General features: G+C 46.0%; 1 protein-coding gene across 1 annotated transcript in view; it reads right to left on the bottom strand.

Moving 5' to 3' along the window:
• IQGAP1 (IQ motif containing GTPase activating protein 1) overlaps window positions 1-12,261 on the bottom strand; it is a 408,002-nt gene that overhangs the window by 32,793 nt on the left and 362,948 nt on the right. The window contains exons 27-28 of the mRNA XM_063925920.1: window positions 10,111-10,251; window positions 7,395-7,479 (exon numbers count right to left, since the gene is read on the bottom strand). Coding sequence (XP_063781990.1) covers window positions 7,395-7,479; window positions 10,111-10,251 — 226 coding nt within the window. The remainder of the gene's footprint in view (window positions 1-7,394; window positions 7,480-10,110; window positions 10,252-12,261) is intronic.

Here is a 12,261-nt window from a genome sequence, read left to right as displayed (position 1 = left end):
ATTTACGCCAAGCCAATGGATGAATGCTCAACTCAGCCTGAGACCCTAGATGTCAGCAAGGAGATTAGCGATGTGAATGGCTAATATTCTCTGCAAAGCTCTAAGGAAGAGTGTGCTATATAAACCGTCAGTAATGATTATAATAATAAAGACACAAAATACCAGGTTCAGGTGCAGTATATTATCTGCAATAATTTAAGAATGCGGGGATACATATATATATTTTTTTAATAGAAATTATCTGGTGCAAACTGAAGTGCAGACTTCAGAACTCGAACTTTAATAGTTACTGCATTGTTTCAATGGCAGATATAGGTCTAAACCCGCCAACAGGCGCTGCACTCTGTTTACAATAGCTCTAGTTCCTCACATGACTGCAGCAGAGATTCTTATAGTGGGCGCACTCATAGGGATGAGGCAGATTTTTTTTTTTTTTATATATATAACCTACCTTTGCAATTTATCAATAAAATATCACCAGAGCATATGAGAGACACAGCCCGGAGTATTAAGGTTTCAGTTACTGCGTCACCTGGGCCAGACCGAGGTGATTTGCCTATGAGTGACCAGGGTCAGCAGTTTTATGCATGCACAGGCTTGGGCTTTCATTTTCAGTGCAAAATACAATGTAAGAAAATATTTAAAAATATATATTTAAAATAATATTAGCCACTGATAAAAACTCTTTACCAAAGTGTAAAGTATTTTTTTTCTGTAATTTTCCTGTTTTTGCTACCCTGGGATGGTGATATGAACATGTATTGTGGTGATACAGTTGAAAATGCATTTCCATGCTTGGCACGTGGCAAGCTCATTTGTGGTGAAGCACAGAGCATTTTTATAGTGTATCCTCTTAATGCATAGGGTGATACACTAGTGACTGTGAAAACACCTGCCCTTACAATGAATACGCTTTTAATACCATGTTCACTCTGACCTTAGCGGGTTGCACCCGGGACTCGTGCACGAGACCTTCCTAGGTGCAACCCGCTTGAGACCCTGTTCAGACTGGCGGCCCGACACGGCATACTGCCGTGTCGATGACGTCACCGGGTCACATGCGGGGGCGGCGCTTGGAGATCAGATGATCTACAAGCACCGCCTGCTCCAATAGTGTTGAAGGGTCCCGGGTCGATGCGATCCGGGAACACTTAACACCGTTCACACTTGCGTCTGACCCGGTATTCACCCGGGAATAACCCTTCTTTATTCCCGGGTTGAAATACCGGGTCAGACGACCCGGGAATTTGTCAGGACCCCCGTTCACACTGCACATAAACCTGGATTACTGCGCGTTCACGTGCAATAACCCGGATTTTTCATGGCAGTGTGAACGAGGTATAAGTCAGGGGTGCTCAACTTCTGGCTCTCCAGCTGTTGCGGAACTACACATCACAGCATGTCCTACCACAGTTTTAGCAAGTTTTAGTAATAGCAAAACTGTGACAGGTCACTTAGCACTTAGTAAAGAGGGTTGTAACAGAACAGCCACATTACTAACAAAACAAGCAAGTCACCTGGTAGAACTAGTGTTTTATCGATGCCTCAGTGCAGAGGAGCAGAGAGCTAGAAGAACAGAGAAAGGAGTTTTCAGATACAGATCAGTTGTAGCAAGCAGAGAGAAAGGAGACAAGAACATGTCAATACAAGCACAGCGAGAAACCAGTGCACTAACAATAGGCCTGCTAATCATCCAGTCACCAGTAAAGAGCACTACAGTACAAGACGTTATACGGAGATGGAGAGCATACAATAGATACACTAACGTATAAACCTAAAATATTCGCTGTATTTATGAAGTAGCATCTAACAATATTCACACATATACTGTACACGTAAACGGTCCATGTTAAGACTAACAGACATTTGAGGTAATGCTGTGCTCATGAGGGGAGATCATTTCCTGCACACAGCAGACTTCCTGCCAATAGACTCATTGCAGTACTCGGCCGCCAGCCTCTTTCAGCATCCTGATAGCAGCCACAGGACAATGCCTTCCACACAGCAGAACAGCAAATGTACACAGGATGTGAAGCATCCCAAGTTCTGTCACAATATGGGAACTTTTACTTCTATATTTTAGCATTTTATTCATGTATGGTTTGTATGTTTTTTGTTAATGGTAAAATAGGATTTTAATAACTACCTGTAAATCCTTTTCTCATAGTCCATAAGGCATATTGGGGACACATTAGTACGATGGGTATAGACGGGGTCCACAGGAGCCGGTGCACTTTAAATTTCTTCAACTGGGTGTGCTGGCTCCTCCCCTCTATGCCCCCTTCCACGGGCAGTTATAGGTAAAAACAGTGCCCGAAGGAGAAAGGACATACTCGAGAGAAGGAATTGAACAACAAGGAGTGGTGAGATTTTTCACCAACATACCAACATCATAAACACGACCAGTAACGGCTGGCAACAAAACAGCAAAAGCTGAACAGGCAAGACCAGCAACGGCCGGCAACAAAACAGCAACAGCTCAGCAGGTAACATACAACAGACCACCTGCAAAGTCACCACACTGAAGCGGGCACCCAATGGGGGTCATTCAGAACTGATTGCTCGCTGCAGATCATCGCAGCGATCAGGTCAGAACTGTGCATGCGTCGGAGTGCGCTGGCGCATGGCTGACAGCCGACGGCTGTCGTTGCCTAGCGATCGCCTCTGCCTGATTGACAGGCAGAGGTGGTCGCTGGGTGGGAGGGGGCGGCACGGCGGCATTTTGCGGCTCTTTTGTGGACGCAGTCCAGCCAATGCAGGCCGGGCAGAGACGAGTAGCTCACGGCCAGCACGCAAAAGCTGAGCTGGCCGGGAGCTACTCCTGGAGTGCAAAAGCATCGCCGCTGTGCGATGCTTTTGTACTTCAGCGACGGGGCAGGGACTGACATGCGGGGCGGGCTAGCCCTGTGCTGGGCATCCCCCGCAGGTCTGTGTTCCTGATCGTAGCTGTGCTAAATTTAGCACAGCTACGATCAAGTCGGAATCACCCTCAATATCACTTATGGACTACGAGAAAAGGATTTACCGGTAGGTATTAAAATCCTATTTTCTCCAGCATCCATAAGGGATATTGGGGACACATAAGTACTTCCCAAAGCTTCCAGAATGGGCAGGAATGTGCGGAGACGTCTGCAGTACCGCCTGCCCAAACTGGGTATCCTCTTTGGCCAGGGTATCAAATCTGTAGAACTTCACAAAGGTGTTCTTCACCGACCAGGTAGCAGCTCGGCACAGTTGCAGGGCCGAGACTCCACGGACAGCTGCCCAGGAAGACCCAACTGATCTAGTAGAGTGGGCCTTCAGAGACTGTGGAACAGGCAATGCTGCGATCACATAGGCCTGTTGTATAGTGAGCCTAAGCCAACGAGCAATGGACTGCTTTGAAGCAGGGCAACCTCTCTTCTGCGCATCATACAGCACGAACAAGGAATCAGTCTTTCTGATTCGAGCCGTTCTCTTGACATAGCCCTTCAAGGCTCCCACAGCATCCAATGCCTCCGGAGGAGCAGAAGTGCAGGACTAGACAGAATTACAAAAGGTTGATTCAAATGGAATGCAGAGATGACCTTCGGCAGGAACTGCTGTCGCGTCCTGAGCTCCGCTCTGTCCTCATAAAAGACCAAAAATACGGACTTTTACACAATAAGGCCCCCAATTCTGAGACACATCTAGCAGAAGCCAGGGCGAGTAACATCACAGTCTTCCACGTAAGGTACTTGTCTTCTACCATCATTAGAGGTTCAAACCAGGAGGATTGTTGAAAATTCAACACATTAAAATCCCAAGGTGCCGTGGGCAACACAAACGAGGTTGTATGTGAAGCACCCCTTGCAAGATCTGAATGTGCAGGCCCTGCTTTTTGTCCCTCCTTGTCGACTGAAGTACGCCACCGCCGTGGCGTTGTTCATCTGAACCCGGATTACCCGATCCTTGAGCAGAGGAAAGGCCTGAATCAGAGCATTGTAGATTGCCCGAAGTTCCAGAATGTTGATCGGAAGTAGGGCTTCGTGGGCAGGCCACCTGCCCTGGAACTGAGCCCCTTGGGTAACAGCACCCCATCCTCTCAGACTTGCATCTGTCGTGAGGAAGATCCAATCCTGAATCCCGAAGCTTCGGCCTTCCAGGAGGTTGGAAGACTGCAGCCAGGAGTGAAATCCTGGCCTGAGGTGACAGTTGAATCACCCGGTGCATCTGAAGATGTGAACTGGACCACTTGCTCAGGACATCCAATTGAAATGTTCTGGTGTTGAACCTTCCATACTGGATTGTCTCGTACGAGGCCACCATTTTCCCCAACAATCTTATGCAAAGATTGATGGATATTCGAGCAGGTTGGAGAACCATGCAGATCATCTCCTAGAGCATTCTTGCTTTGTCCTCTGGTAGGAACACTTTGTGCCAAAGTATCCAGGATCATTCCCAGGAGCCATTAAGATGGCTCCAGGTGGGACTTCTGTAAATTGAGAATCCACCCATGGTGAGACAGAAGCTGTATAGTGCAATCTATATGGAGCAATAGAAGCTCCCTGGATTTTGCCTTTATCAGGAGATCGTCCAGGTAATGGACAATCGTGACCCCCCGGACTCGGAGCTGGAACATCATCTCCGCCATCACCTTCGTGAACACCCTCGGAGCTGTAGACAGGCCAAAGGGTAACGCCTAGAACTGGTAGTGAGCGTTCAGCAGGGCAAACCTCAAATAAGCCTGATGAGGAGGCCAAATCGGGATATGGAGATAGGCGTCCTTGATATCCAGAGATACCAGGAATTCCTGTTCTTCCAGATCTGCAATCACTACTCGCAAAGATTCCATCTTGAACTTGAAAACCTTTAGGTAAGGGTTCAAAGACTTCAGATTCAAAATGGGTCTTACTGACCCGTCTGGTTTTGGCACTAAGAACAGGATTGGAGTAGTAACCTTGCCCTTGAGGTTGCAGTGGTATCGGAACAATGACTTGTGACTGAGCCAACTTGATGGCCAGCAGCAGCATAGCCCGCGTATCCTTCAAAGCTAGTAAGCTTGATTTTTAAAACCGTTGGGGAGGAGCACCGTCAAACTCCAGCTTGTATCCTAGAGATACGAGTTCTCTAACCCAGGCATCCTGGCAGGAACTTTCCCAGATGTGGCTGAAGTGACGTAAACTGAGCTCCCACCTTGAGATCCCCTCGGAGGAGGAGGAGGGGGGGGGGGGGTTAGTGGAAGCTGAACTGGTGTTCTGTTCCTGAGAGCCAGCAATGGCTGGTTTCTTAGGCTTGCCTCTGGTGTCTCTAGCCGCATTGGAGGCACCCCTGGCCCTAGATCTAAATCTGGTGGACCAAAAGTACTGAGTAGAGGGCCCCAGGTAGGTCCTTCTAGCTGGCAGGGCCCCAGAGGGGAGAAATGTGTATTTCCCAGCAGTAACCTTAGAGATCCACGCATCCAGTTCTCTCCTGAAGAGTCATTCCCCTGAAAAGGGAAGAGACTCCAGATTGCACTTGGATTCTGCGTCCGCAACCCACTGACGCAACCACAAGGCCTTGAGTGCCGACACTGCCATAGCAGGGGCCCTAGCACTGATATTGCCTATCTCATTGAGAGAGTCACACAGGACACGTGTAGCGTCCTGAATGTGTTTTAGGAGAGTCACTGTAGTAGTAACCAGGGACATATCCCCTGAGAGGCCCTCCTGAATCTGAGTAGCCCACGTATGAATGGCATGGGTCATCCAGCAAACTCCAATGACTGGTCTCTGTGATACACCTGCTGCAGTGTAGATAGAAAAATAGAGACTACACTGAAGTCTATCCCCAGAGTCCTTTATAAAGGAGCCCGGGGCAGGCAGTACCGCCTTCTTAGAGAGGCGAGAGACTGATACGTCCACAGCTCGGGGTACTTCCCAGAATTTCCTGCCTTCAGGAGCAAATGGGAAACCTTTTATTTTCTGTCTGGATTTTTCCAGGCTAACTTAAATAGGTCCTCTAATTCAGTAGAATCAGAGAAAGTGACACTTAGTTTGTTTTGTGTGAGGAAAAACGACAGCTGTGTCGCAGCGTCCTCTAGAGGGAGTTTTAACACATGGCGACGGAGCTTCAGGGTTATTTATACTGGCAATGTCTCCCAAACAGTGTAAAACATAACATAAATGCAAGTTTTCACTAAACCGCTGTCAGTGTACACAGGGGGCTGTAGCGGGTCCCCTCCAGGACCCCGGTTTGTACTCACCACCGATGTCACCTTCAGGCTAATGTTAGGGGTGTGCGGCGTGCTGCGATTGAGACAGCCAAGGCGCAGTGCCCGGCTGAACAAACAATCTCTCAGGACAGTGGTCATGCAGCGGGGAAGCGGCTCTGACACCCCGCAAGGTCGGTGACCCCCAATCCCCCTAACTCCCACAGTGCAGGTATGCTGTTGCCCAAACAGCATACCGAAAATAAAAAAAATAGAAAATAAACTGAAGAAAAACTCTCTGAAACTGCAGATATGTGCATCCTCTCCTGAGGGCACTTTTTTCTAAACTGCATGTGTGAGGGGGCATAGAGGGGAGAAGCCAACACACCCAGTTGAAGAAATTTAAAGTGCACTGGCTCCTTTGGACCCTGTCTATACCCATCATACTAATGTGTCCCCAATATTCCTTATGGATGGTAGAGAAATATATACCTCTGCTTATGCACAAATTTGGTTCATTACCTGTATTTTGAGATCTCTCAAGATATGTGCAACCTTAAATCTAGTTTTTAGAGGTGTCTGGAGCAAATAAGTGCCAATCACCGGCAGCATGAAAACTGCACATGTCTTGTGCAGAAACAGAATTCAGGCTTGGTAAGAAATGTATTTATCCCAAAATAAATAAAGAGCCATACTTATCTTACATTTGTACGCCTCATCACATGTAAATCCCCCTGATCTACACACCAGTTTTACATAACGTGCAAATTTTCAGGAAGAACACAGCAAGTAAGTCTTACTCTGATTTTCATATAGGTGATGAAGGCAAAATAAGACTTTTGTGGTGCACACTGTTGCTTAACAGTCTAATTATTAAACTGATTTAGGGTGGCAGATGAATTTTCAAACAAATATGACAGAGTACCGTGAGTAACTTGATTTTTTTTACTTTTTTTACGGTTTTTAAGTAAGCAGAGCATTTCTTCAGGATGACAAACTAGTGTAGATCACACCCCTTCCACAACATATAAAATATTTTCGCTCCAAATTCACCATCCATAAACATAAGCATTACTGGAACATAACTGGCATGACAAATGCTGAACGGGAACTATTGTCATAGTAAACAATTTTTCCCACCTTTAGGTATAGTGGAAAGTAGATATTGTAGTGCCTTTTATGCACAATGGCAATAACTATTAGTAGCAAGGCATGTCCATAAATGTTTATTTTGCAAGATACTAACCTTGAGCAAATCATCCTCTCCTGCATCAGGAAACTTCTCATGAAGTGTATCTTTCAGGACCTTTGCAATGTAACGCATAGCATACCTGGAGGACAGAAGTGATAGAAATTAAGAGTGAGCTCTATGGGAGAATATGAGGGTAATTATAATATAAGGAATTGGTAATGCTGAGCACCAACTATTGGTTCTACTCTAGTAACAGGTGAGAATTCTGAAGTCAATACTCGCTAACTGTAAATTACAAACTGAGATACTATAACTTTGGTAATGTTCCTGTTACTGAACACTAATGTTCATTATAAGGAATATATTGCTCCAAACCTTAGGCTGCTAAAGGGTACGATGCCCTGAAGCTGTGTCTTTATATGGCCATGAATCACCTCTGTGCATTTTGATATTTTTTAATAATCTAGAAGACACATCAGCTATACTGTATTTTGGTTGGTAAGAGATAATGTGAATAATATATTCTGGGGCCAAGGAACATTACATAGAATCATAGAATTTGATTGCAGATAAGAACCACTTGACCCATCTAGTCTGCCCTAAACACATGTACATGCGCACACTCAGTGCCGGCTCAATGACCCGTTCGGTCATTTTTTTTAAATGTTGTGCCGGTTCGAGGCTCCTTCTCCCGGCTCCGATTCAGAACAGTTTACTCCTCCCCCCCATCTCAGCGTCAGGTGGAAGAGCTGCACAGTGGCAGCGCGCTGTTCCTCCCACTGGCAGTTCCCGCTGGGTGGCTCACTGGTTCCCTGATGCTGTGTACCAGAGCCGAAGGTGTTTGGTGTGTGTGTGTGTGAGTCGGGGGGGAGGGGGTGTCATGCCGGGGGGAGGGGGGGTTGGGGTCAACGGGGTTGTCAGCTGTATCTATCTCCCTGCATATGTGTTTTTAAGTGAAAGATGTGTGGTGTGCTACAGTATGCTATGTATGTGTGTATGTATGATGTGCTGTGTGTATGATATGTTATGTACAGTATGTGCATGCAAGTGTATGTGTGTATGGTGTGCTATTTATGTGTGTGCATTGTGTATGTATGTATGTATGTATGTATGTATGTATGTATGTATGTGCAATGTGTATGTGCAGTGTTGTATACTACAGTATGTACAGGTTTCAATACAGACATTCCCCCCCTCCCCCCCTCCCCACACACACACACAGGAAATCCTGCATTGTGTATGTATATGTGTGCTATTTATATGTGTGCAATGTGTATGTATGTGTGTGTGTGCAATAGGTATGTGTGTGCAATGTGTATGTATGTGTGTGTGTGCAATAGGTATGTGTCTGCAATGTGCTATGTATGTGTGTGCTATGATTATGTATGATATGCCATGTATGTGTGTACAGTGCGCTATGTATGTGTGTCCAATGTGTATGTGTAATTTGTACAGTATGTATGTATGTATGTATGTATGTGGTATGCTACAGTTCATATATGTGTTCAATACGGAACACTCCCCCAAACCCCCACAACACCGACAACCCCCCCCCATAAATCATGCGTAGTAACGAGCTGGCAGCGTGACCGGGGATGTGAGAGGTGAAAGTATGTTAGAGGCGGGGGTTAGGGAGACTGCCGACGTGTCCTTGTGGGCTTATCATGTGTTTCTGGCACTGCTGGGGGGCATATCATATGTATCTGGCACTGCTGGGGGGCATATCATATGTATCTGGCACTGCTGGGGGGAAATTTACTCGCTCAGGGAGCTAGTAGGCTTGGAGCCGGCCCTGCGCACACTTACACACTAGGGTCAATGCTTTGTCGGAAGCCAATTAACCTACTACTATATTTTTGGATTGGAGGAGGCCAGAGCACCCCAGAGGAGACCCACGCAAGTATGGGGAAAATATACAAACTTCACACAGTTAGGGCTGTGGTGGGAATTCCTCAGTGCTGAGTGGCAGTAATGCTAACCATTAAACCATCCGTACAAGTTATGCAGCAGTATATCACATACCGGGTGTACAGGAAAGGGGAAAGGTGCATAGTGCAGTAAATAAACCAGGCTCAGTTTAAGAAGTTGGAGGCAGACAGCCAAGCAGGAGCTGAGTGTGTTTTGATTTATATGCACAGTTGTAGGTTTGGTTTCACATAATGGGAAATAAATTCATATCGCATTTACTTGGCAGTACGGATGGTGTAATGGTTAGCATTACAGACTCACAGCACAGTGTACATGTGTATAGAGTAGACTAGATGGGCTAACTGGTTCTTCTCTGCCATCAAATTCTTTGTTTCTATGTAATGTTCTTTTGCTCGCTCTAGATCCTTCCAAAACATTTCGATTAAATTAAGGTCAGGACTTTGCCTTGGCCATTCCAAAACTTAAAATGTATTCTTCTTTAAACATTTTTTGGTTGAATTACTTGTGTACTTTGGGTCATTGTCTTGCTGCCTGAGCCATGTTCTCTTGAGATGAAGCTTATGGACTGATGTCCTAACATTTTCTTTTAGAATAATCTGGTATAATTCCGAATTCATTGTCCCATCAATGAAGGCAAGTCGTCCTGGGCCAGATGCAGCAAAATAAGCCCAAGCCCATGATACCGCCACAGAGTTTCACAGATGGAATGAGGATTTTATGCTGGAATGCAGTGTTGTTCTTCTCCAAACATAATGCTTCTCATTTAAACCAAAAAGCTCTATTTTGGACTCATCTGTCTATAAAACATTGCATTAAACTTCTGGCCAGTAGGCATACTCACGGGATCTTATCAGTTGAACTGATGATGGCAGAGAGGAACTTGTCCGTTACAGTCCTCATGTTTTTGATAGAAGAGTCCAGCCTGTTCCTCACCTCCTCATGTGTCATTGCTTGCTCTGGGGTGACGTCATATGGTAGTTTGCTGTAAAGATAGGACATTTTTTTAAATAACATTTCTTGAGAATTTAGTTATATGACGCCTCAGAATTCTTTTCCCCACCAATTCGGCCAAATCTCATTTAGGAAGTCAGAGATTGTTGTGAAGATCCGTTACATTTAAAAACCAGAAAAAAACAAAACAACGAACGGTGCTGATTTTGCAGGGTCAGTGCTCTTCAAATGTAAAACAAAATATTACAAATGAGCATAAAAAAAAAAAAAAGACAAGTAAGGTGGCAAAGTTGCAACTTCACAGACTTGAAACGCATTGGGCTGACTACCACTATCCTTTGAAGTCAGTATTGGTGTTGAAGTCTAATAAGGGTAAGGTGGGCAGCCCGTGTCTGAAATAATAAGATTTTACTTACCGGTAAATCTATTTCTCGTAGTCCGTAGTGGATGCTGGGGACTCCGTAAGGACCCTGGGAATAGACGGGCACCGCAGGAGACAGGGCACTTTAAGAAAGAATTTGGATACTGGTGTGCTCTGGCTCCTCCCTCTATGTCCCTCCTCCAGACCTCAGTAAAAGAAACTGTGCCCGGAAGAGCTAACAGTACAAGGAAAGGATTTTGGAATCCAGGGCAAGACTCATACCAGCCACACCAATCACACCGTATAACTTGTGATAAACTTACCCAGTTAACAGTATGAACAACAATAGAGCATCAGATCAACCCTGATGCAACTATAACATAACCCTTATGTAAGCAATAACTATATACAAGCATTGCAGAAGAAGTCCGCACTTGGGACGGGTGCCCAGCATCCACTACGGACTACGAGAAATAGATTTACCGGTAAGTAAAATCTTATTTTCTCTAACGTCCTAGTGGATGCTGGGGACTCCGTAAGGACCCTGGGGATTATACCAAAGCTCCCAAACGGGCGGGAGAGTGCGGATGACTCTGCAGCACCGAATGAGCAAACACAAGGTCCTCCTCAGCCAGGGTATCAAACTTGTCGAACCTTGCAAAAGTGTTTGAACCCGACTAAGTAGCTGCTCGGCAAAGCTGTAATGCCGAGACCCCTCGGGCAGCCGCCCAAGAAGAGCCCACCTTCCTTGTGGAATGGGCTTTTACTGATTTTGGCAGCGGCAATCCAGCCGCAGAATGAGCCTGCTGAATCGTGTTACAGATCCAGCGAGCAATAGTTTGCTTTGAAGCAGGAGCACCCAGCTTGTTGGGTGCATACAGGATAAACAGCGACTCAGTTTTCCTGACTCTAGCCGTTCTGGCTACATAAACCTTCAAAGCCCTGACCACATCTAGTAACTCGGAATCCTACAAGTCACGAGTAGCCACAGGCACCACAATAGGTTGGTTCATATGAAAAGATAACACCACTTTTGGCAGAAATTGCGTCCGGGTCCGCAATTCTGCCCTGTCCATATGGAAAACCAGATAGGGGCTTTTATGTGACAAAGCCGCTAATTCTGACACACGCCTAGCTGAAGCCAAGGCTAATAGCATGACCACCTTCCACGTGAGAAATTTTAACTCCACGGTTATAAGTGGCTCAAACCAGTGTGACTTCAGGAAACTCAACACCACGTTAAGATCCAGAGGTGCCACTGGAGGCACAAAAGGGGGCTGAATATGCAGCACTCCCTTTACAAACGTCTGAACTTCAGGTTGAGAAGCCAGTTCTTTTTGAAAGAAAATGGATAGGACCGAAATCTGGACCTTAATGGAACCCAATTTTAGGCCCAAAGTCACTCCCGACTGTAGGAAGTGAAGGAAACGGCCCAGCTGGAATTCCTCCGTAGGAGCATTCCTGGCCTCACACCAAGCAACATATTTTCTCCATATACAGTGATAACGTTTAGCCGTCACGTCCTTCCTAGCCTTTATCAGCGTAGGAATAACCTCATCCGGAATGCCTTTTTCTGCTAGGATCCGGCGTTCAACCGCCATGCCGTCAAACGCAGCCGCGGTAAGTCTTCGAACAGACAGGGCCCCTGTTGCAACAAGTCCTGTCTTAGAGGCAGAGGCC

Source organism: Pseudophryne corroboree, chromosome 6, assembly GCF_028390025.1.
Source record: "Pseudophryne corroboree isolate aPseCor3 chromosome 6, aPseCor3.hap2, whole genome shotgun sequence".
Lineage (NCBI taxonomy): Eukaryota > Metazoa > Chordata > Amphibia > Anura > Myobatrachidae > Pseudophryne > Pseudophryne corroboree.
The sequence above is the reverse complement of the archived record's forward strand: the minus strand, read 5'-3'. Positions and strand labels throughout refer to the sequence as shown.